The sequence below is a fragment of the Ailuropoda melanoleuca genome, chromosome 11, assembly GCF_002007445.2.
Source record: "Ailuropoda melanoleuca isolate Jingjing chromosome 11, ASM200744v2, whole genome shotgun sequence".
Taxonomy (NCBI): domain Eukaryota; kingdom Metazoa; phylum Chordata; class Mammalia; order Carnivora; family Ursidae; genus Ailuropoda; species Ailuropoda melanoleuca.
The window spans coordinates 57043378-57070328 of NC_048228.1; the positions used below are offsets into that span (position 1 = coordinate 57043378).

A 26951-nucleotide genomic window follows, 5' to 3' on the forward strand; every position below is an offset into this window, starting at 1 on the left:
TATGGTATTAACTATTTGCTGGTCACTTGACATGGATTAATGACTTACTGTTCATATAAATCCTATAGGAAGGTATTTATTTCATTTCCTTTTTACAAAAGGGAAGACTAAACACAAAAGAGCCAAATACCTTGCTTCATATTGCAGAGCTAGCAAATGGCAGGGCTAGGACTTCAACATGGGTAGTTTGGCCCCAGAGATTGGTTTCGTACCATTAAGGCTATACCACTCTCAATTGGAAATCAGTTCAATTATGTTGCAGTAATTTAAACTAACGTGATGCTGCTGTGCCACTAACCCAAAGTCCAAGTTGAAAACTACTTAAGAAAGGCTTTGCAGCTATAAACTAGCACCATTTAACTTCATATTTTGCTAATATCTGAAGGTAGAAGAGACTTAAATACCTATCCTATCTTAGAACACAGCCAGAGAAGGCCGTTTTACTAAATCAAGACAGGAAGATCTAGAATGGACAAGAATCTGAAGTTAATTTAACTCATTAAGGTTGGGTAGAAAAAAAGACAGGGCTGCTAAGACTTTGGAGTAAATCCAGCTCAGCAAGCCAGACATGATTAAGCAGTGAGTAACTGTACAGGAAGTGGCAGGAGGTGGGAGTTTCAGTCCATGTGGATGAAGTATCCATGGGGAGTCCAGGGAAAGTGTTCTTAATCCCCTTTAGTTCATGCTTTTCTCTTCCAGCCTCAAAATATATATATTTTAATTTTAAGAGAGGGAGAAATGGGGGAGGGGCAGAAGGAGAGGAAGAGAGACAATCTTAAGTAGGCTCCACACCCAGTGCAAAGCCTGACTCGGGGCTCAACCTCACAACCCTGAGATCATGACCTGAGCTGAAATCAAGCATTGGTCACTTAACCAACTGAGCCACCCAGGTGCTCCCTGCCTTTAAATTCTCAGTTATGCTCCCTTTTTGCCAGTGTGCCAAATTTCCATCCCTGAGACCAGGGTGAAGACATTTCCTTAGGTAGGAGAAGTAGAGTCTTTTCTTTTCTGGGGTCCTCATTTTCCTTTTGTGAGTCCCCTGAATTCAGCTCAGCTTGAATAATTTCATTTTCTACAGAAAATTTGCTCTAGACTCACGATGGTATTTTATTCAATTTTGCCCATGCTCCCATTGCCCCACCTTTCACTCCTACACATAACATGGAGTTAAACCCAGAAGGAATATCAAAGTTTTCTTTGTTTCTTCTCCCTTTTTTTCTGGAAGTTTTTTTAAAGTTATTATTTAAATCCTTGTTAGTTAACATATGCTGTAATACAGGTTTTAGTAGAATTTAGTGATTCATCACTTACATATAATTCCCAGTGCTCAACACAAGTTCCCTCCTTAATACTCATGACCTGTTTAATGCATCACCCATCCACCTTCCTACCTCAACCCTCAATTTGTTCTCTGTAGTTAAGAGTCACTTATGGTTTGCTTCCTATTTTTTTTAATCCCATTTCTACTATGTTCGCCTGTTTTGTTTCTTAAATTCCACATGTTAAGTGAAATCATATGGCATTTGTCTTTCTCTGACTTATTTCACTTAGCATAATATACTCTAGCTCCATCCACCTTATTATAAATGATAAGACTTCATTCCTTTTGATGGCTGAGTAATATTTCATTGTATATATATACTACATCTTCTTTATCCATTCATCAGTGAGTGGACATTTGGGCTCTCATAATTTCACTATTGTTGATAACGCTGCTATAAACATCAGGGTCCATGTGCCCCTTTGAATCAGTATTTTTGTATACTTTGGATAAATACCTAATAGTGCAATTACTAGGTAGTAAAGCAGTTCTAATTTTAACTTTCTGAGGAACCTCCATACTGTTTTCCAGAGCGGCTGCACCAGTTTGCATTCCCATTAACAGCGTAATAGTTTTCCTTTCTCCAGATCCTCGCTGACACCTGTTGTTTCTTGTGTTGTTCATTTTAGCCATTCTGACTGGTGTGAGGTGATAGCTCATAGCAGTTTCGATTTGTATTTCCCTGATGATGAGTGATGTTGAGTATCTTTCCATACGACTGTTAGCCATATGTGTGTCTTCTTTGGAAAAAATGTCTACTCATGTCTTCTGCCCATTTCCTAACTGGATATTTTGGTTTGGGGGCATTTAGTTTGATAAATTCTTTACAGACATTGGATACTAGCTCTTTACCTTATACAACATTTGCAAATATCTTCTCCCACTCTGTAGGTCACCTTTTAGTCTTGTTGATTGTTTCCTTCACTGTGCAGAGCTTTTTATCTTATGAAGTCCCAATACTATGTATTTGCTTTTGCCCCCCTTGCCTCTGGAGATGTGTCTAGCAAGAAGGTGCTACAGCTGAGGTCAAAGAAGTCTCTGCCTGTGTTCTCCTCTAGGATTTTGATGGATTCCTGGCTCACATTTAGCTCTTTCATCCATTTTGAATTTATTTTTGTGTATGGTGTAAGAAAGTGGATTCAGTTTCACTCTTCTGCATGTGCCTGTCCAATTTTCCCAACACCATTTGTTGAAGAGGCTGTCTTTTGACATCCATTGGCACAATAAATGGTTCTCCATCCCCTTACTTTCAATCTGCAGGTGTCTTTGGGTCTATAATGAGTCTCTCGTAGCAAACATATTGATGGATCTTGGTTTTTTATCCATTCTGATACACTATGTCTTGATTGGGGCATTGAGTTCATTTACATTCAGAGTGACTATTGATAGATATGAATTTAGTGCCATTATATTACCTGTACAGTTAGTGTTCCTGGAGATTTTCTCTGTTCCTTTCTAGTCTTTGTTGCTTTTAGTCTTTCTTTCCCACTCAAAGAGTCCCCTTTAATATTTCTTGCAGGACTGGTTTAGTAGTCATGAACTCCTTTGGTTTTTGTTTGTCTGGGAAACTCTTTATATCTCCTTCTGTTCTGAATGATAGCCTTACTAGATAAAGTATTCTTGGCTGCACATTTTTCCTATTCAGCACGTTGAATATATCATGCCACTCTCTTCTGACCTGTCATGTCTTTCCATGCTGATGGGTAGAGGGGGAAATGGCCTCAGCCTGCTAATACGCAGAGTGGGGAGTTTGTGCCTGCCGCTGTTCAGGAAGTCCTCACAGAAGAGTGAACAATCTCCCCTTTAGTTTCCCAGGCATCCCTCAGATCTTTGCTTTCACCCTGTGTCTGGGCTGTCTGCCCACCTGGCAGCAGAGTCCTCCTCTGCTTTCTCTCGGGTGCACCAGCTGGGTTTCAAAATTCCAAATTTTAGGGACCCAGTGTGGCAAGAACCTGAACTGATTCCCCGGGGGGGGGACACTCTTGCTGCATTGGGGCTGGCACTGGTTTGTCCCAGAAGGGCAACCGCAAAAATATGCAGGGGCTTAGAGTTTATGGTAAAGTGCAGCAAAAAGCCAGTGTCCAGATTAGCTGCCCTCAGCAGGCACCTCTGCTCATATGCTAATGAATAGGGCAGCTCAATGGTGCCAGCCAGCTCTTTTGTTCCCTGAGGACAGCGCCACCTCTCTCAAATGCACTCCAAGGAGGGGAACTATCTCTCTCAGTGCCACCCAGGGGATCCTCAGAGCATGCTCTCTGTTCCTGGGCTTCTGCCCTCCTTCTTCACAGGAGCACCTCTATGCCCACCAGGCTCCACCCAATGATGGCATGAACTTCTAAAACTTCAGTTTGAGCTCCACTGCTTGTAAAAACGTGCAATAATCAACCCCTCTTGTTTTCCCCATCAATGGTTTTGGGGAATGATTTTTCTTGTGCAATGTCCTGTGCTCTCTTCCCCCCCCCCGACCTGTCTCTCTCTCCTCTCTCCCAGATCAGGTCTCCCTCCCCTCCACAGCACCAGTGATTCTTTTCTCCCCCACATCACGTCTCTGCATCTCCTACCTTCCATGATGTGGCCTTTGTTCTCCCTCTAATTGCAGATTGTTCTCTCAGTTCTAGATTGATTTCCTGGGTGTTCAAAATGATTTGATATTTATCTAGCTGTGTTTAAAGGACAAGGCAAGCATAGGGTTCTCCTACTACTCCACCATCTTAACTCCTCTCCCTTGTTTCTTCTTTTTATAATCTCCTGACAAGCATTCCATGAGTATCACAGTGGTATTAATACATCTAGAGGTATGTTTTCTAAACTATTCTGTGGAACATCAGAATCCCACAAGATATCAGTAGATACAGTGGTTTTTTAAGAAGTACATTTGAAAAACTTTCATTTCAGTCCAATTTGATAAATAGTATTCAAGTATTTACTGAGAGTCTGATGATGTATGGGGCACTGGAGTTGTAGCAGTGAACAGCATAGGATATATACGAAATCAAGATAGAAATGCTACTCACCTCTACCTCCATTTAAAGCCAGATTCTGAGACTTCTAGAAGTGAGGATCTAACTTTAACCCATTTTTTCCAAACCTATTTGAATACTGGAAACCTCCTTCCCCCCCTTCCCTGGAAACATTTCTGGAGAAATGCCTCAATACTGTAGATGACTTTTTCACTATCTTCAAGATCTTACACACTTTAGGGTAAGAGGATATTTGTACACATAGTATCTCAATAAATAAAACATACAGGGAATTTGTGGTAGCATGAAAAAAAGGGTCAAATTAGATAAAAACCTTCAAAGTTTACAGACAACCCCAAATATGGTCATCATTCCATCAGCCCGTACCCTCTCTCCTTTCTCCCCCCTCCAGATGACTTCTGCCTCTGTTATAGCAGCCTCTGTGGGGAGGGGAACAAGGGAATCTTAACTTTTGAAAGTTCATCAGAATGTAAAGCCAGTAGAAAGGAAGAAAATGTGAAAGCAAAAATAAATTAAAACCTTAACCACAATGAAGATAGATGGTCTCTCGGATCAAATAACCTCTCCTTTCACTTCATAAAACTTTTCATTTGGCTTTTATGCTGCTTCAAATATCACACATTATTCATTTGAATTAACATGAAGCCTGTTCTGAAAAATGTAAAAATCATTCTCAAAAAGAAGTTTGATATTACAGACAAAAATGGGCTTTTGAGTCACAGAGGCCAAATAGGTTTTAGTTCTGCATACTGGCTATGTGAATTGAGCAAGTTATTTACTTGTAAATATGCAGATAAATAATTCTACTGACAAAAGTGTTTGGAGGATGAAGTGTGACAATATGCCAACAACTCCTACAAAGTCAGCACTTACTGCATAGTAACTCTTGTTACCACTTTTAGTATTAAATGGTCACTCCAAAATAGCCACTGTGGAAGACGGTATGAAGATTCCTCAAGAAGTTAAAAATAGAAGCATCCTATGATCCAATAATTACACTATGGGCTATTTACCCAAAAAATCCAAAAACACTAAATTCAAAGGGATACATGCATCCTGTGTTTATTTCAACACTATTTATAATAGACAAATTATGGATGCAAGCTAAGTGTCCATCAAGAGATGAATGGATAAAGAAGAGGTGGTATGTGTATATGTGTATGTATATATGTAATGGAATATTACTCAGCCATAAAAAAGAATGAATGCTTGCCCTTAGCAGTGACATAGATGGAGCTAGAGAGTATAATGCTAAGCAAAATAAGTCAGTCAGAGAAAGACAAATACCATATGATTTCACTTACATGTGGAATTTAAGAAACAAAACAAAGAAGGGGGAAGAAAGAGAGAGAGAGACAAACCAAGAAACAGACTCTTAACTATAGAGAACAAACTGGTGGTTACCAGAAGGGATGTGGGTGGGGGGATGAGTGCAATAGGTGAAGGGGTTTAAGAAGAATACACATCATGATGAGCACTGAGCAATGTGCAGAAGTGCTGAATCACTATATTGTACAGCTGAAATTAATACACCATTGTATATTAACTATACCAGAATTAAAATAAAAGACAATTAAAATAAAATAGTCCCAGAGTACCCAGACAGATATTCACATATCAGAGTATATTAGGTCACCACAAAAGGTTGCTTTTTTATAAATGTCTGACTTCAGTGGCTCAAAGGGAATTTAATTTTTCACTGGTAGAAGGAGAGTTTGGCACTTTGGTTCTAGAACAATTTTCCTCCAGGGATGGGCACCATGCTAGGAAAAGACGAGCAAAGTTTTCTGCACCAAAGGGCTTCTAGGAATTTAGTGCACTTAGCACCTTTGTTCAGTTACATTAGGAGTTAAGAAGTCTTGTAGGTGGCCTGGAAAGCTAACCAATGGAGACAAACCATGAGAGACCCTGGACCCCAGGAAACAAACTGAGGGTTGCAAAAGGGAGGGGGTTTGGGGGATGGGGTAACAGGGTGATGGGTATTAAGGAGGGCATGTTATGTGATGAGCATGGGGTATTATATGCAACTAATGAATCGTTGGACATTGCATCAAAAACTAATGAGGTACTATATGTTGGCTAACTGAACATAATAAATAAAAAATAAAAAAACAAAAATTAAAAGTGAAAAAATAAATCAGATAGTGTATTTTAAACTTTAAGAAACTGTCTTTCTGAAGATTTATGGGAACATAATCTGTCTATAAACTGGCATTTGTATAATAATTACATGTATTTACATTTGTACAATGATAACATTTATCCACAAGAAAGCAGAAGACTAATCTTGAAAATGGAAATATTTAGAGTTTACAGATAAAATAATAAAGGGCATGTGGTTGACTGAGGAGTGAGCCTAAGGTGCTGCCTTCAGGGAAGGTCTTTCTAGAAAAAGGAAAAACCATGTGGAGGAAGAGATCTATAATATCTTTTGCTGACCCAAACCATCGTTGAACTCACATATATTAAAGTCATCAGCTTAGAGCTTGGTTACTGAAGAAATGGATATCCTCACTCAGATCATTAACAGTTCATACTGCTCTGTAGATTCCTCAAGGTGTGGATTTTTCAGTCTGCAAGACTGCAGAAAGCAAGGTCACAAAATTATTCACATTATCATCGTGTTTTCATTGACAATGTCTTTGGAGATATCATGCTATGAATATGCCCTTTTAAACACTNAAATGGATATCCTCACTCAGATCATTAACAGTTCATACTGCTCTGTAGATTCCTCAAGGTGTGGATTTTTCATCTGCAAGACTGCAGAAAGCAAGGTCACAAAATTATTCACATTATCATCGTGTTTTCATTGACAATGTCTTTGAAGATATCATGCTATGAATATGCCCTTTTAAACACTGAATAACCAAACTTAATGAAGGTGAAATGAACATGATAAATTGGATTTCACACAGATTATATGTTGTGTTTCTCTGGATAAGTATTATCTATACTCGCCCTTTCCTTAAAGGAATGCAGAGTGATAATTAGGTCAGAATCAGGGATTAGTTTTAGTTTTCTTCCCATTTCAAGTTCTAAGAGTTCACTTTGTATCCCCCAATTTTCAGTTGAGTAAAATATCCCTTAGTCTTCTAAATGTATGTTCAACATAAAATTCCATTTTAATGAAAAGTTCTCTACCACTCCCACAAAAATTAGAAATTTTAAATCTTATGTACTTTCTCTGAAGGCTATAGAAATTTCTGTCCATTTTCATGAAAGTCATAATATTTCCAGCTGTGAAAAAATTTTAAAAAGACCTCTAAGTTTCCCACCCCCCCAATGTACACATTTCTTCCTAAATTTCTAGGTATCTGAAATCCTTCATAATAAAGACTTAAAAGATAACAAGTAAATGAGATAATAGATTTGAAATGACTTTGTAAACTCTAAAACGATAAAGAAAAGAGGGGGAAAAAAGTGTTGGAGGAAGAACGAACAGTCCTTTTTCAAGCATGTGTGCTACTTTGGACCACACTGCTAAGAGAAGTCAGGACTGGCCACCACAGAGAGCCAGTGCCTCCAGAAATAGAAACCAGGAGCAACATCACAGATTCTCAGATCCTGATCTTTTTAACACCTCCCTTCACACCAAGATGACCTTGATGAAAATTGAAGACAAATGTCTTCTTGCTGGGAAACATAGACCAAAGCAACTTGATCTTATCCAAAAGAGAACCAGAAAGCCTGTAATCGATACCATGTAAGAGTAACTGGTGAGTTTTCTTTTTCACAGAACAGTGGGATTTGGCACCCGAGGCAGAGGTTTGGAACCATGGATGATTGCCCTTCTCACTGTGTTATTACTGACAGTGGTGTCAGTGACCATTGGTGTTCTGGCTCACTTGTTAGTCTCTGGTAGGTAAAAATTATGGATTTCATCCAGTTTGGTTTCATTTTTCTGCAAACCTTCATTTGTATTTATGTATATGGAATTTCATCCAAAAACAGTTTTGTACTTTTACCAGCAATGCCCACATTTAGAATTTTTTAAATTTATTCAGTCATTTTATTAAGAAATAATTACTGACTGCCTATTATATGTAAGTACTTTTCTGGATGACTCAAGATAAAGTATTAAGTAAAGCAGACCAGTTTTCTGTCTACTTATAGCTCACAATCTAGTATTCTTTTGAGCTTTTACACAAAAGATCAAAAATAATAACTGAAATTTATTTAGTAACTCTAATCACTCAATTGAAAAACTATGATAAATTAGTTATTAAATTAGTTATTAAAATTGGCTCATTTACTCATCATTCTATCCACCAACATTTCAAAGGCAAAAGAAAAACACATGTCCAATGAAAAATAATGAATTTTGAAATAACTGATAAACTATAGCTATGGCAGAATATTGTTACTTATTTTTAGAGAAAATTTTATTCTTTCCAAAATGATATTCAGGTATTTTTTTCAATTGCCTAAATAAATAAATAAAATTGATATATTTATAATTACACAAATACAGCATTTCAGAATTCTAAGTTGCATCTTTCTCAGCACAGACTGCAAACTATTAACATTTTTTGGCCACTCTCCANTTCTTTTGAGCTTTTACACAAAAGATCAAAAATAATAACTGAAATTTATTTAGTAACTCTAATCACTCAATTGAAAAACTATGATAAATTAGTTATTAAATTAGTTATTAAAATTGGCTCATTTACTCATCATTCTATCCACCAACATTTCAAAGGCAAAAGAAAAACACATGTCCAATGAAAAATAATGAATTTTGAAATAACTGATAAACTATAGCTATGGCAGAATATTGTTACTTATTTTTAGAGAAAATTTTATTCTTTCCAAAATGATATTCAGGTATTTTTTTCAATTGCCTAAATAAATAAATAAAATTGATATATTTATAATTACACAAATACAGCATTTCAGAATTCTAAGTTGCATCTTTCTCAGCACAGACTGCAAACTATTAACATTTTTTGGCCAATCTCCACAGAGTCACTCACACAGATGTGTATGATAAAGCAACTAGCTTAGGTTGCTTCCTTGAATGGTCTCATCCATTGTCATCTTCCTCAGATTTGGTGGGGAGTGATGAAGACTCTATCAGGAGCTTTAAAGGTTTTAAGAACACAGTTCTGGGCCTCCCATGACAACCCCACCTGTTGTTTATGCCAATGGCCAAAGATTCTTAGGTCAGTTAATTTGACAGCACAAAAACCCCTTTATTATGACTATAAGGTTTGATAACAATATGGATTGTACAGATAAATATCAGGGAGACCAAAAAAAGCACTATAGAGTCCAAGATGTCCCATGTAGGAGATGCACCATCCTGAAATTCCTCTTTCTTTCCTAGCTCCATAACTGGGAAACCCATTTTATCTTCCCTGAGCCAGGCTTCCCAGGGAAAAATACTGTTCTGTGGTTGCTCCATTCTCTATCTTTAACTCTTTGCAGCTTTCTTGTTCACCCCTGCCCCCCGCCACCAAGGCCATACTCCTAAGATTACCAGATTTCCCAGGAATCTCCACTGCTCTCTGTTTTCTTACTTTTCCCAGTAGCCAAGTGGAGATCTGACTGATTCACTCCAGTTACACACTGTTCTTATTTCCCACCTCTGACAGTTTTTTCCTTTTCTTTTCTTGTCTTTCTTACTGTGCCTGGCTCTCCCATTACAAATCAAAATTCACAAGGACGTTCATTTACATCTACTTCCAGCAGAGTATCAGGTGGTATACATTTCATTGTCCCTCAGCTAGGGACAGTATGGGAATTAATTGATCCAGCTCTAGAGTCACACTGTCTAGATTTAAACTCAGGCCACTTACTAGTTATATAGCATGGAGCAAGTTACTTAACACCTCTGGGCCTCACTTACTTCACCTATGATATGCAGGTAACACCAATCTTAGAGAGCTAGAGTGAGGACCAAATGAATTAATACATGTAAAGTGCCCAGAACAATGTTTAGCAACATAGTAGACGTTCAATAAGTATCACCTATTATTAACATAAAACATGAATCATTATTTTCATTAATATTATCATGAACCTGAATTTTAAAAATCTCAGCAATAATTCAAGACTTTATATTAGCCCCATTATATTTGTGCCTTAGATCCTGAAAGCTAAGCCCATATCACGTAATTTCCTACTTTTCCTTTGTATCCCAGGCCAGAAAATAGAGTATTATCATGGCACCTTTAAAATTTCAGTTCTACGAGTCAACACTAATTCTGGACAAAGCAGCACATACCAACTTAAGGACTTACGGGAGATGAGTGAGAATTTGGTAAGTCAGATGATATCCTTTCTGTTGTAAAATAATGTAGATGGAAGGGATTTGTGGATCATTTCCCTCAATATTTCTCAAAAGATGATTTTCAGACCACTTTCATCAAAATCAGCCTGAAGATTCCTAAGCCCCACCCCAGACTCACAGAATCAGTGTGTAATGAGATGGGTAGGTAGGGATGAGAGAGTAAAGGAATCTGCATTCTAACAAACAGTGATTCTGATAAACCACTCTTTCTAACTCAATCATCTCATCTAAAGGTGAGAGAGCTAAGGCCAACTGTATCCCAGCCTATGGCTTCCCCCATTGCTCTATAAGATCACCCAAATGGTAATGTTTAGCCATATCAGAAATGGTTATTTGTAAATCCACATGCTTTTTCCATAGGATCACATTTTCCCCCCCGTAGGATCACATTTTAAGTTTTAAAATATTTTTAAAATATGTGAGAGAAGGAAAGATAATTGCAAATATTCATTTTATCTCACAAACATGCTAATAAAGATAAAATAGCCAGACCTATTGTGTAATATTCAAATGCAATACTAATAATTTTGTTAAAACTAAAATATAGGACTGTCCTCAAAAAGGAAAAAATAAACTCAGTTATATAATAGTTCTCCTCAGGATGTGTGTGAACCATCACTCAAAAACTAAGTTCAGTTTGACTTCTTTGAAAAGGAAGCATGGCAGTACAGTTATTTCAAAAGGGTGGGAACGGCAGATGTATTGGTTTGTTTTAGTAGTAGAAGTATTTAGTTCAAAGCATTTCCTTTCTTTCTCAAATCAATTTTCATATTTTCATATCACCACCTGATCTTTATCCCTACGCACATTCAATTGCAACATATTTGCAATAATATCATGGTATTTACAACCTATATTTTCAAGCCTCACTAAATCATGCACTTTTGTTCCATCTTCTGTCTTGTCCCCCCAAACCATTAATTAACGTTTAGAGGCTGAAATATATTCTTCCATTCTTTTATATCTACAGCACCTTAGAAAACAGCATTTGCAATCATTTCTGGAGGAATGCCAAAAAAACTGGGATACACGCCCTTGTACTTCCTTTATTCCTCTAATCCTGAGCGATTCCACATAACTTCTTCAATATAGAAACAACAACAAAAAACAATCTGTCTCTGATATACAAATTCTTTGAACTTGGGAAATGTTTATAAATAAATCAAGAAAGTTTAAAAACCTGTTTTCTTTACATTTTATAGCCAACATTGTTGTTTCTTTAGGCTAACCGAGACACTGTCTTTCCTGAAGTAAATGGACAGGAAAGGAATAGATCTTTTAAAAGGAGAAGAAATGCAGAGGTGCATTTATAATAGCAAGACTGTGTTTGAAAGCGGACTCAAGTTTCCGTAAAGCGCGCATTACTAGGAGCGAAGGAGCCTCAGGTGCAAAGGCTGTTAGACAGTAACGCATCATGAGCGCTAGTAAGGCCCTTCTGTGGTCGGCATTATTTTTCTCATAACACATGCCATTCACCTCTCCCTGCAATCATTCTTTTTTTTATGTATTATTTTGTCTGTGTTCACTCTTGTAAAAATGCATTTTGTTGTTTTGTATGCACACGCTTTTGATTTATTCTTTGTGTTATGAATCATTTGTCTTAGTCAGTTTGGGCAACTATACCAAAGTACCAGACACTGAGTGGCTTATAAATACCAGAAATTTACTTCTCAGGGGCGCCTGGGTAGTGCAGTCGTTAAGCGTCTGCCTTCGGCTCAGGGCGTGATCCCGGTGTTCCGGGATCGAGTCCCACATCAGGCTCCTCCGCTGGGAGCCTGCTTCTTCCTCTCCCACTCCCCCTGCTGTGTTCCCTCTCTTGCTGGCTGTCTCTCTGTCACATAAATAAATAAAATCTTAAAAAAAAAATTTACTTCTCAGAGCTCTGGAGGCTGCAAGTCTCACATCAGGGAACACCATGGTCAGGTTCTGGTGAGGACCCTCTTTCAGGTTGCAGATTTCTAGATGAGAGCAGATCTGAAGGGCTTTCTGGGTTTCTTGTTATAAGGGCACCAACCCCATTCATGACTAATCACCTCTCAAAGGCCCCCACCTCCCAATACAATTACATTGAGGGTTAGCATTTCAACATACGGATGGGGGGGAAGGGCTGGCAAATATTCAGTCCATGGCATCACTTTTTGTTTCATACTTTTTTACTCAGATCTGTTTTTTAAGCTCTATCCATGTTGCTAAATGTATATCTAATTCATTGCTATTGGCTGCCACAGAATGATTCATAGTGTGTATCTGCCATATTTTACCTCCTGCCCATCACCCCAAGAGATGCTGCACTAAACTGTCTCCTATTTGTCCCCTATGGACCTGTGCAAGTTCTTCTGAGGGCAGAATCACTGGGTCATTGGGTGTGCATCCCCTTAGTCTAATTAGTGCTGGATTGCTCTTCAAAATGGCAGAACCAGTATACGCTCCCATCGGCAGTGCCTAAGAATTCCTATGTCCCCACATCTTTGTCAGCACTGGGTATTATTTGGCTTGCTAATTTCTGCCAGCCTAATAGGCAATACATTGTATCTTATTTGTGATTCAATTTACATTTTTCTGATTACTAATGAGTTTGTGCACTATTAAATATGTTTGTCAGCCGAGTTTTCATTTTTATAAACTGCTGGTACCTATCCTTTACCTTTTTCTCTATTAGAGTTATTTTGTTTTATTAGTGTTATTTTCCAGGAGTTCCCTATATTTTCTAGATATGAACAGTTTACTGGTTGTAGAGGTTACAATTATCCATTCTGTTTTCTATTAATTTGGACCATGCTGTCCTTCATGAAATAGAAATCCATAATTTTGAAGTAATTATCTTCATCAATTTTCTTTGCCTTATGTTCATGTTTTTAAAGTTTTTTTAAAGAAGACATTCCCTCTCTCTAAGTCATAAAAATATTTTCTTATATTTTCTTCTATTAAGTTTATAGTTTTACCTTTTATATAAGGTCTTTAATGTATCTAAAATCCACTCTGTGTGTAACGTTAGGTCGAGACCCTTATATTCTGCTTATAAGTGAGCTAGTTTTCCCAATTTAGCTAAATAATCTTTCTTCCCAATATGTGGTATGATTGTTCAGCTCTTTACATTTCTTAGCACTTGAGTCTTGCAGGAAAAAAAACATGATCTATCTCCTCAAATCGCTTCCAATTTCTTTGGAAAGATGAGAATAACACACATGAAACTCAGCAGCATGATATAAGGACTAAATTATATGTTGAGGACCATAGGGGCAGAATAACTTCAAAGAAAAGGAATTCAACTAGGTTTCCCTTGGTCAAGAAAGACTTTGTATTCTTTAGCCTGTTTAAATGAGATAGGTATCCTCTTTCCTCCACTCACCACCAAGTTACCTTCTGAAGAATTACACAAAGTGTTCATGCCTCACTCTGAGCCACTCCTGTTTATTGTTGCTAAATCCCAATGAATGAAACCAGATTATTCTCTCTGCCCTATATGGGTGCTAACTAGACAGCCAAGAAAGACAGGTTGCGGGTCCTGTTCTTCCTCATAACTGGGGATTTACTGATTTGAATGCAAATGGAGGTGCAACAGTAAAATGAGTTTATGCTCCGATAAGCTAAAAGAACTCCAGCAACCAGACACCAGTAATTCATGACACTCCCAAATAGATAGGTCACTTTCTTTAATTATTATAAGTTTGGGTAGGGTCACTGGCTGAGGTAGTACTTTATTTGAAGAAATATATTTCAGCAATATCAGGAAATATTCTTAAACTATAGGTTCATTACAAATGTGAAAGCTATAAGCTTGTAATACCATAAAAATAACTAACATGTATTGAGTGCTAAGCAGTACATTAAGCACCCTATATGTATTATTTTAGTTAATCCTCAAAAACAGCTTTATGAGATAAGTGCAACTACTATCACAATTTTACAGATGAGAAATCAAGGTACAGAAAAGCTAATTTACTAAAGATCATACTAGTAAAGGATAATTTGAGACTACATGTTGTTAATAAACCTCCATCGTCCCTAAGAATCATCTGTGTGATTTTACTTCCCATCTACAATCCCACAATATTCAGATATCAAGTAATTATCCCTGGTACATTAGTCTCTTTCAATTACACTGTCAACATGGACCAGTGACCATTGTCCGGATTAACAATGGCAGCGGTTGGGAATTTTCTTAAGGTTGTCTCCCCCTAAAAAACACTGTTCTTGTGCCCAAGGAGCACCCGGGGACCCCAGAAAAGGGCCTAAAATGATTCTCAAAATATCCTTGATACTATGCGTCTGTAACTGGAACTCGTAAACAGAAAGAGATGCAAGGATATAAACAAACTAGAAGCACTCTCTCAAGGAATTAGAAGACAAAAGTGAGAGATTTGGCTCTGATCAACACTGAGGCAGGAAGTGCTTCTACCAAGAAAAGTCAACTGAGTCAAGGTAAACTTAAACTTAACAAAGGTATTAGTCTTAAATTTTGGAATGGCATAAGGTAACAGAAGTAAAAGATGTTCCATGCTTGATGTAGGGCTGCGGCCCAAGCCTAGAGACAGGAAATTGGATTTGGAAGATTTGAGAAAAAACTATGCAGACATTATTAAGAAACTTCAGAGGTTAGAAAGATTGGATGTAGAGTATGGCTGAGTCCTTACATGAGAACACAGACTTACATTTATTTTGTAATTAAAGATTAGGCATATCTGAAAGAGGAAGATGTGTATCACTGCACCTCTAACTTCAATGTGTTTAATTTGAATCCTGCAAGAAAAAGATAATTGTTGTATATTTCATGTGTAATCTGCAATGTAACACAGCAAAGGAGACCACACTTTACAGATAAGAGAACTAAGCCTCTGAAGTTAAGGTCCACAGCTAGTAAATGACAGGGGAAGATGTGAAGCCATAGAGGTCATTTGAAATGTGCTCTTTCCATTAAACTGTTCTACTTGTCAGGAAGGAACTCAGCTAAGATGGGAAGCTCAGGTCTACATCCATTTTTCTCCCATTTAATATTTAAATTTATTATTTTCCTATTTTTTAATTTAAATTTAGTTAGTTATAAATTACATACGCTGTGCTAGGTAACTTTTACTTAAGCAACACATTGGGTTTATTTATTATATAAATATGTCCTCCTCCCTCACTTTCCAGTATCAGCTTTGTGTTCAGCTTTATTGAGATAAAATTTACAGATAACATTGGGTCAGTTTATGGTACAAAACATGTTGATTTGATATACCACAAAATGATTATCCCTGTAACACTTCCATCACGTCACATAATTACCCTTTCTTTTTTGTGGTGAGAACATTTCAGATCTTACTCTCTTAGCAACATTCAAGTGTATAACACAGTATTATTAGCTATAATCCCCATGTTGTACATTAGATCCCTAGGATTTATTCATCTTCTAATTGGAAGTTTGTACCCTTTCATCAACATCTCCCTGCTTCTCCCATGCCCCCACCCCCATCCCCAGCCTTGGTAACCAACTTTCTACTCTGTTTCTGTAAATTCAGCTTTTTAGATTCCACATATAAATGATGTCATACAGTATTTGTCTTTGTCTGACTTATTTCACTTAGCATAATGCCCTTAAGTCCTATCCATGTTGTCCCAAATAGCAGCATTTCCTTTCTAGTGCCTGAATAATATTCCTGTGTGTCTTTGTGCATGTGTGTGTACACACACACACACACCTTTATCCATTTATCCATTGACAGACACTTTGTTGGTTTCCACATCTTAACAATTGTGAATAATACCACAAGGAACATGGGAGTGCAGATCTCTCTTCTGAATCCTCTTCATTTCCTTTGTATATATACCCAGAAGTGGGATTGCCAGATCATAAAGTAGTTCTAGTTTTAATTTTTTGAGAAACTTCCACACTGTTTTCCACAGTGCATGCACGAGTTTACATTCTTCAAAAAAGTGCACAAGGGATTACATCCTCTAGATAACACTTGTTATCTCTTGTCTTTTTGATGAAAGCCATTCTAAAAGGTGTGAGATGACATCTCATTGGGTTTTGATTTGCATTTCCTTGATGATTAGTGATACTGAACCCCTATTCATGTACCTGCTGATGATTTGGTACATCTTCTGTGGAGAAATGTCTATTCAGATCTTCTACCCATTTTTTAATCAGACTTTTTTTTTTTTTTTTTTTTTTTTTTTTTTTTTTTGCCGTTGAATTGTATAGGTTCTTCCTATATTTTGGATATTAACCCTTTATCAGATATATGATTTGCAAATACTTTCTCCCATTCCATAGGTTTCCTTTTCATTTTGTTGGTGATTTCCTTTGATGTGCAGGAGCTTTTTAGTTTGCTAGAATCTCACATATTAATTTTTACTTTTGTTGCTTGTGCTTTTGGTGTCATATTCAAATAACTGTTGCTACAACCAATGTCAAGAAGCTTTTTCCCTATGTTTTCTTCTAGAAGTTTTATGGTTTCAGGTCTTATGTTTAAGTCTTTAATCCATTTTGAATTATTTTTGAGGTAGTGTATAGGGGCCCTATTTCATTCTTCTGCATGTGGTTATCCAGGTTTCCAACACTATATACTGAAGAGATTATTGTTTCCCCCATTGGGTATTCTTGGCTGCCTTGTTAAATATTAGCTGATCATAAATGTGAGGGTTTACTTCTGGGGTGTTGATTATTTTCCATTGGTCTGTGTGTCTGTTTTTATGTCAGTACCCTGCTGTTTTGATTACTATAGCTTTATATTAGAGTTTGAAATCAGGAAGTGTGATGTCTCTGGCTTTGTTTTTCTTTCTCAAGATTGTTTAGCCATGCAGGGTCTTTTGTAGTTCCATACAAGTTTTAGGATTTTTTTTTCAATTTCTGTGAAAAATGCCACTAGAATTTTGATAGAGATTGCATTGATCTATAGATGCTTTGGACATTATGTACATTTTAACAATATTAACTCTTCCAATCCATGAACATAGGATATCTTTCATTTATTTTTGTCTTCTCTGATTTCCTTCATCAAAGTGTTACAGCTTTCAGTGCAGAGATCTTTCACTTCCTTGGTTAAATTTATTCTTTGCAAATAAAGACAACTTATTCTCTTCTGATTTGGATGCCTTTTATTTCGTTTTCCTGCTTGATTGCTCTGGCTAGAATTGCAGTACCACATTGAATAGGTGGTGAAAGTGGGCACCCTAGGTGTCTTGTTCCTGATCTTAGAGAGGAAGATTTCAACCTTTCCCTGTGAAATATTATCTAAGCTGTGGGTTTGCCATAGGTGGCCTTCATTATGTTGAGGTATGTTCTTTCTGTATACAATTTGTTGAGCATTTTTACCATGAAAGGATGCTGTATTTGTCAAATGATCTTTCTGCATCTATTGAGATAATCATATGATTTTTTTATCTTTCATTCTATTACTGTGTGTATCACATTTATTGATTTATGTATATTGAAGCATCCTTGTAACTCAGGAATAAATATTGCTTGATCATAATGGATGATCCTTTCAATATATTGTTGAACTTGATTTGGTAATTTTGTTAAGAATATTTGGATCTCTGTTCATTAGGGATTTTAGCCTGTAGTGTCTTTAGTTGGCTTTGGTATCAAGATAATGCTTGCCTTGTAAAATGAATCTGGGAGTGTTCTTTCTTCTTCATTTTTTTGGAAGAGTTTGAGAGGAATTAATGTTAATTTTTCTTTAAATGTTTGGTAGAATTCACTAGTGAAACCATCTGGTTCTGGGTTTTTCTGTATTGGGAGGTTTTGATTACTGATTTAACCTCCTTACTTCTTATTGATCTGTTCAGATTTTCTATTTCTTCATGATTTAATCTTAGTAAGTTGTATGTTTCCAGGACTTTATCCATTTATTCTAGGTTATCCAATTTGTTAGTATATAATTTTTCACAGTAGTCTCTTATGATCCTTTGTATTTCTGTAGTATCAGTTATAACATTTCTTCTTTCATTTTCTGATTTTGAGTCTTCTCTCTTTTTTTTCTTAGTCTAGACAAAGATTTGTCCATTTTGTTTACCTTTTCATAAAACCAGCTCTTAGTTTTGTTGATCTTTTCTGTTGTCTTTTAGTCTCTATTGCATTTATTTCTGCTTGGTCTTTGTTATTTCCTTCCTTCTGCTAACTCTGGCCTTCATTTTTTTCTTCTACTTCTTTTTTAAAATTTTAATTCCAGTATAGCTAACATAGTGTTATATTAGTTTCAGGTGCACAATAGTTTTTCTTCTTTTCTAATTCCTTGAGATGTGAAGTTAGGTTGTTTGTTTAAGATCTTTCTGTTTTCTTAATGTAGGCATTTATCACTATGAAATTCCATCTTAGAACTGCTTTTGCAGTATCCATACCATACTTTTGGTACGTGTTTTCATTTTCATTTGTTTCAAGAAATTTTTTTGTTTTTCTTTTGGTTTCTCCTCTGACCCATTGGTTTTTCAGAAGTGTGTTGCTTAGTTTCCAAGTATTTGTGATTTTTTTTTAGCTTTCCTCCAGTTACTAACTTCTAGTTTCATACCATTGTAGTCACGAAACATAGTATGATTTCAGTCTTAAATATTTGCTAAGACTTGTTTTGTGACTTGCAATGATCTGTCCTAAAGAATGTGTGTGCTTGAGAAGAATGTGTATTCTCTTACTGTTGGGTGGAATGTTCTATATATGTCTGGTTAGTCTAGTTTTGGTCTAAAGTATGGTCAAGTCCAATGTTTCCTTGTTGACTTTCTGTCTGGATGATGGATCCACGCTAAAAATGGGATACTGAAGTCCTCTACTATTATTGTATAGTGTATTTCTCTCTTCATATCTGTTTATATTTGCTTGATTTATTTAGGTACTCTAATATTAGGTACAATATTTATGATGGTCATATCTTCTTGATGAATTGACTCCTTTATCATTATATAATGACTTTGTTTCTTGTTACCAGTTTTGGCTTATGGTCTCTTGTCTATATCAGTTTTTTTAGGAGGAAGACAACAGAAACAAACAACTATAATAGAGGAAGGAGGTTGATGAAAATATCTGCATATATATGTTTAGCATAAACAATCTATGGAGGGAAAATGTGGATGGGTGTTTTCTGAGAGAAGTGTTTTTGAGAAAGGAAGCAATATGAACCATCTCTAAACTTCCTGATAAAGTTGTGACTATAGCAGAGTCTTTACTGGATAATCTATTTAGATTATTGTTAATCATTCAGGAAGTATAAGACATTCTAAGAGCAATGATTCATAGCCTCTCTCTCTTTCTCCTTCTCACTGAATAATTTAGAGATTTCAAGGACAACACACCTGGAGAGCCCAGGAACCTTCTAAAACATGACCTTCCCTTGACTCAGGCATTCTGGTTTAAGTATCTTTAGTACAACTTTAGAAAGACACAAATTATATATTTTCCTCTTCTAAAATGGTAGTTCAGAGATCTAAGCCTTTGCGTTATACTGAAAGTTAATAATTTATCCTTTATCACCCTTAATTGCTAACATTTTAATTTATTGAATTTACTTTGCCTCTCAATCCCAGGAATATAAACCAATTTGGGATAAGGTTATCCAATATATTGCTACTTGCTATGTGTGGATTAGACAGTTACAGATGTCCATTTGTTTCTTTCTGACATCCTACAAGGAAACACTGAGGAAGACAGTGCAAAGAAATAACTTTGATAATATCACATAATGTCACAACCCATTTGTTGATATCATTACCTCTGGTTTAGAATAATCAGAAAGTCACACTTCCATGGCACTCCACCCACAAACCCACAGATCCACTGGATCCAACTGCCATATCTAATAGATATAGCACTGGGTTCAAAGCTGTGGCAGTTTTTTTCTTTTTTAAAGGACTTTTGTAAACACAAAGTGACTTAATACCCAGAAGGCCACCAAGCTTCAGAATCCCCTAAACACCATCACTGTTTGGGTTGGCTATGCTCTATGTAGGTTTAGAAAAATTATTCATAGCTGAGAAAAATTATTCATAGCTGAGTTTTTGATTCCTGGGGTTTTGCCAAAAGTCTAGAGTTTTAAATAGATACAACTTTAAAAATTGCAATAAGAACTATCAAGATTATAGCTCTCATTTTTAGAGGGCAAAGAAAACAGACTGCCTTTGGAGAGGGGTAAAAGAGTTTCTTGACCCCTTACATGCTACCTACTACACATCAGCGGGTAGGAGCTTTTAGTAAAAACCCACATGTGTGAGCTGGCTCACGCTTTGTCACCTTGGGCAAGTCACTTCCTCAGCTATATAAGGCAGGTAATAATAGTATTCACCTCAGAGGGTTGATGAGAAAAGCAAATGGGCTCACAAATACAGTGGAGTCATTGCTGGTGCACAGGTGATACACAACTTTGATGACTAGTCCTACTATTATAACTATTGTGGTCTTANGAAAAATTATTCATAGCTGAGAAAAATTATTCATAGCTGAGTTTTTGATTCTTGGGTTTTGCCAAAAGTCTAGAGTTTAAATAGATACAACTTTAAAAATTGCAATAAGAACTATCAAGATTATAGCTCTCATTTTTAGAGGGCAAAGAAAACAGACTGCCTTTGGAGAGGGGTAAAAGAGTTTCTTGACCCCTTACATGCTACCTACTACACATCAGTGGGTAGGAGCTTTTAGTAAAAACCCACATGTGTGAGCTGGCTCACGCTTTGTCACCTTGGGCAAGTCACTTCCTCAGCTATATAAGGCAGGTAATAATAGTATTCACCTCAGAGGGTTGATGAGAAAAGCAAATGGGCTCACAAATACAGTGGAGTCATTGCTGGTGCACAGGTGATACACAACTTTGATGACTAGTCCTACTATTATAACTATTGTGGTCTTACCATGGAAGAGATTTCCACAAGCTATCAAATTACCTGAAAATATCCAAAAGGAGAAAGAATTCCCATCAGTAATTCATAGTCAATTTGTTTTCTTCTCAAGGAGCACAGGTCTAATGTGATGAAAGTCTCATTAAAAATCCTTGCAACTTTCCCTGTAAATGCAAGACTTTCTGATATTTCTCGCTTTCTTTCATTCATTCATTCAACAAAGAAATGCTGTATTCCTACATATTGTAGAGCATGAAAAAATCAATACTTATCCCTAAAGGGTGTGCAGTATAGTAAAGGAGGTAATATATACATAATTAATTGTATTAAGAAGGGAGTAGAAGGTATAAGAGGGATAAGAAAAATTAGGACAAAAAGAGAAAAGATTACTCTGAGGTTCAAGGAATAACCACAAAGAAGGTATTATCTGAAATAGACCTTGAAGGAGAATTGTGATTCAGAAAAGCAGAACCAGTAGAATGGGGGAGGGTGCTTACAGATTCAAGGAATAGCCTGAAAAGGGCAAGTACACAGGAAATAAGGGCCAAGCCTGACAGGTACAGGTGGCGTTGAAGACTGGATGGGATGGAAGATGGGCAACAGAAGGTGAGGCCCTTGAATATCTGACTCTGTGACCAGAGGCAAAAATGAATTGTGCTTTATTCTCTATTTTGAGTTCAGCCCTTGTAGCAAGGCAATTTCAATTAAGTCTTNCTTAAGACTAAACGTGTTTTTTTAAAGCATCTCTTACACTGTTCTTTGTGTGCTACTCTTACTATAATTAGGAGAAAGCAACAGGATCTGAAGTCTTCTTCATGGCACGTATGTGGGTCCTTTAATTCTCGGGGGCTCACCTGGTGTGACATTGGAAAAAAACGTTTTTATATTCCTTTGGCCGATCTTTGGTGGCTTATCTATCTGAAGTTTGCAGTCTCAGCCCTAAAACATCTCCTACGTAAATACTGAGATGGCTGAGAGAGAAGCCAGGTTGGGAAGAGTCTGACGGTGACAGGCGGGCAACATGTGTAAACGGACGTAGTTCAGGAAGGAGAACTGAATGGTTGGGTGCGTCTGTTTGTTGGAGTTAACAGCCTCTCCCTAACTCTTTTATTAAACACTCAACTAACCTTCAATTGCCCTTTTAGAACTTAATCTCAGTGCAACTTCCAGCATTTCAAAATCATCAAACATGAAGAGGTACTACCCTGAAAAGGGTGGGGTCCGTGTTTAATGTTAAGTGACTAATTACAACTAGCAAACTCTGCAAATGCCCCAGAATGGGAGGTGGGCTAGATTTATAAACCACTCTATTAGCTTGTGTATAATACATTTATAACAAACTGGCACACAGTTTAAAAAAAAAAAGTGTTTTTCAAACATTCTGCAAATTTAGAATGCCAAAGTATCAGCAGAATGTTTCTTAGGAGGTAAGCCTTCATCTTCTAGGAAAGATTAATCATTATTAATGATAAATCATTATTTTAGGGTCTCTAGAAAGCTAGTTCACACAAAAAATCCATTCAGCAACAGAGTTTATGTTCCCATTTTCTCTGATTTCCCCGTTGAAAATTCCTTTATTGTAGAAACCCTTTTAGCCAGTCCCTGTGCTGCAGCATTTCTCAGTATTTTCCTCAGGCTCCTGGGAACACCTGAAGATCCTGGGCCTCATCCCAGGCTAATCAAAGAGGCTTTACAGGGGCAGGGTCCTGGAATTTGTATTAGAAAGAAAACTTTATTTCTGTGCTTACTGAAGACACTTATTCCTAGATTCTTCTTTCGATATTCTTTCAGTTTCTATCTTCCCAGACAACTGAACCAAAGACAGGATTGATGCTGGGTGTAGCTGTTCTTAGCAGCCATGTGACTTTAGAATGATGTCACCTAAAGTCAAAAACTTAATCTAATACCTTCACCAACAAGTTACAGACAGCCAAGGGAACAAGTGTGGGTGGAATTTCAGAGGATAATGACAAACCAAACTTCTATAAATACTCAACTGCTATTTACTTTTCTTCCCTTTAATATTTGTCACTTTTCTTCCTGTTGGGTTGGCTTGGTTTTGGGATTGGCTTTTAAGGGGGTTTTTTGGGTTTTTTTGGGTTTTCTTTCCTTTTGGATTTCCCCCAGATACTGAGTAATAAGAGTAGCTGTGCATAACAAAAAGAGAAATCATTACAACAATGTCATTCCTGCAAAAATGCACCTTCCAAAACAGTTCCATTTCTAGCTTATAAACCCCACACCTCCTCAGCACATTTGAGCTCCTCTTACGTAAATACAAATAACTGTATATTTTAGATGCTAACAACTTTTCTATATTTTAAATACTGCCTTTGATCTTCAGGCTTACAAATATATGACCAATTATATCTTGACAAGTTTTTTACATTGAGTCAACCGTTTATTTTATAACTTATTGTTGCATGTTCTATGAAAGAACTTGAAGTAAAATGTACATGACATTTAACAAGCAGGCTGTGTGATTAATGATAATTAGTGGACCAGCAAAACAGAAGAACTCTAAATTTTAGGTCCCAGTTTATGATCCACATGATGGCAGGGAAATTTACAGAATGTCTCCAAGTGTCAGTTTCCTCTTCAAATAACAAATCAAAATAATTTTTATTCCATACCAGTTACTGTAAGGCTTAAAGGAGATCAGGAATATTTTGTGTCCTAATTAAGCACTTGTGAATGTCTGGTAGTGCTAAGGAAGCCATGATTTGTTCCTTGATCTCTGATATAGCCTTCCATTTATTTTTATGTTTTTGCATTTTTCAAAATGAGAGTTGGTCTTCTTGCCTCTTCCTTAAGGATTTAGGACATGGTTTTGCACATTTGGTTCATCTACTATCAAACGAGAAATGCAATGCTCAACCTTTAGTTTAGATGACACTGCTGCCATCAAGTGGTCACTAGGAGATACTGCAAGCCAAAAATCCAGGTGTGATAAGCCACAGCCGCATGATGCTTGATCAGGCAATTAAAATTCTGTGCAAATGAACCAAAAACAGTAACTTATCCTTCCTTGGTGATATAAACTGAGTAATACAACTTTGATCTAAATCTGCAACACCATCTTACTCTTTCTTCCTTTCTGATTTACCCTAGGGCCCGCAATCAACAACAATTTAAAAATCACTGGCTCTCTCCCAAATCCCTAATGCCTGTTCTCTGTACTTACAGCCAAATACCTGCAGAGAAATCTGAGACCTGCAATACCAGAATAGGGGGTCGGGAACAACCTGCAGTTCAGAACACACACCCATTATCTTGTGTGTGTTTAATCTTTATACCCTATGAATGGCATATCAATATCTTTGTTTTATAGGTTAGGAAACTGAGGCTTAGATTGGCTTAGTAACTTCCAGTACTCAACTAAGGTTCTCTCCACCATCTCTCAAAGCCTCCCTCCATGTCACATCTTGGCTCTGTATCTTTCGGCTTCACCTTCTGTAGAATTTTAGGAAGATACTTCAAATACTGTGTGAGCACATTAGAATCACCTGGGGAGGTTTTGTGTGTGTGTGTGTTTTTTTTTTAAGGATTTTATTTATTTATTTGACACAGAGACAGCAGTGGAGAGACAGCCAGTGAGAGAGAGACAAGCAAGGGGAGTGGGAGAGGAAGAAGCAGGCTCCTAGCAGAGGAGCCTGATGTGGGGCTCGATCCCAGAATGCCGGGATCATGCCCTGAGCCGAAGGCAGACGCTTAACGACTGAGCCACCCAGGCGCCCCTGGGGAGGTTTTTAAAAATATGAATGCCTAGGTTCCCTCCTAATCAATTGTAACCAAAACTTTGAGGGGCTCCAATATCTATAATAATAATTTTTTTAAAAAATATGCCAGTGATTGTTTCTCTGTAAGGGTCGAGAACCATTGGTTTAAATATTACTCATGTTAAAACTTCTATTGCTTTAGCATTTAATCAAAAGGATATTCTTATTATAAAATATCTTATTAACACAGAGTTTTTCCTCTTATTGTAATAACAGGTGGATGAGATATTTATAGATTCAGCCTTGAACAAGCATTATATCAAGAACCAAGTAGTCAGAATGACGTATGTATGTCTGGGCAAAGGTGGACTCCCGGCATGGAGGGACATAGGGCAAAGGAGATGGGAACTCTCGTATACTGCTGCCTCCTGAGCTTGGCTCTTGGCTAAGATTTCTCATGAATAGTATTTCTACAGCAGTCTGGAAATGTAGAGTTGACCCATTTTCTAAATGCAAAAACTAAGGCGCGGGGAAGTTAAGTGATATATTCAAAGTTCCCCAAGGGACAGAACAAAGATTCAAACCCCATTAATGGGTTGTAAGGCCCAGGACAACCAGAACCTGTGGCCTTGGGAAAACCCACCAAGTTGTCTTGACAGACGTATCAGTTTGAAAATAAGAAGGCAAAGTTGACTACAGAATGGGACTGTAAGTTTTACCTATAATGAAGTCCCAGGAGGCATACCCAAACAAAAAGATGTTCCTGTTTTAACAAATTTTCTGTTTGTTATGGTAGAGGGGGAAGGCTCATACGAATTACAGAAATTGCTCAGAGTTTTCAACTGTGTTATTTGGAAAGCACATAGCAGAACATAAATACATAATAGGTGCAAATGTATGGACTGTAGGACTCATCCTCTTAAAAAAATGAATATATTCAGACAGATTTATATGAAGGAAATAATAATAAACTTTCTCATCAACAGACTAATGACTTATTGAAAGACTTACTCCAGGTTCCTTACACATTTACTAAATAGCTAATGACCTCCGGAAGGTTTTTATAATATAAATTGTATAAATTCTACAATGTCTAGGAGATTAAAAAAAACACATATTTGCTGAAATTCTCTGGATTTTATATCCTTTCTTTTCAAATTCTGATTTGCCATAACATTCTAGAAACATTATTATAGTCTTGTGAACTCCTTTGAATTTAGAGTCATTATGACTATGTAAGTTTTTGTGTGGGTCTAGAGAAATTCCACCTGATAAACAATGTTTTCCTTCTGTTTCAGAATGGAAAATTACTTGGTCATACATTTGCCAATTTGACATAAAATTCTGATTCTTTGTATCTTCACATTCTAGAGCTTAAATGAACCATGATATATAAAATGCCTCAGAATCAATATGATTTCCTGTTTTTAGTTAAAGGATTCAGGAGAATTAGGCTGTAGTGCTTTTCAGAGCTTGTGTCTTCTGAAGTGTAAAAATAAGAGACATGGCAAATCAATACATAGATTTCAATTTTTTTAAAGGTCTTTAATTGTTTGGTTTTCCTATTTAAGAGGAAAAACTGAATACTACAGGTAAAGGGACTTGAACTTGTTTATATGAAAAAAAGTTCAAGGAACTGGGCGTATTTAATTTGGAGAAGACTCAGGAACCAAGAATGTCACTGTCTTCAAATATTTTATGTGGGAGAGGAAATTGATGTTTTATATATGTCCCAACTGGTAGGCCTAAGCCTAATTTGATGGAAGCTATAAGGAGACATATTTCAACTCGAAATAAAGAATTCTCTTAAAGTCAGAGCTGACCAAAGA

General features: G+C 36.8%; 1 protein-coding gene across 1 annotated transcript in view; it reads left to right on the plus strand.

The window, feature by feature from the left end:
* LOC100482139 (transmembrane protease serine 11A) overlaps positions 1 to 26951 on the plus strand; it is a 61322-nt gene that overhangs the window by 6296 nt on the left and 28075 nt on the right. Inside the window, exons 2-4 of the mRNA XM_034671998.1 lie at positions 8042 to 8163; positions 10449 to 10567; positions 25399 to 25466. Of these exons, the coding sequence (XP_034527889.1) occupies positions 8042 to 8163; positions 10449 to 10567; positions 25399 to 25466 (309 nt within the window). The remainder of the gene's footprint in view (positions 1 to 8041; positions 8164 to 10448; positions 10568 to 25398; positions 25467 to 26951) is intronic.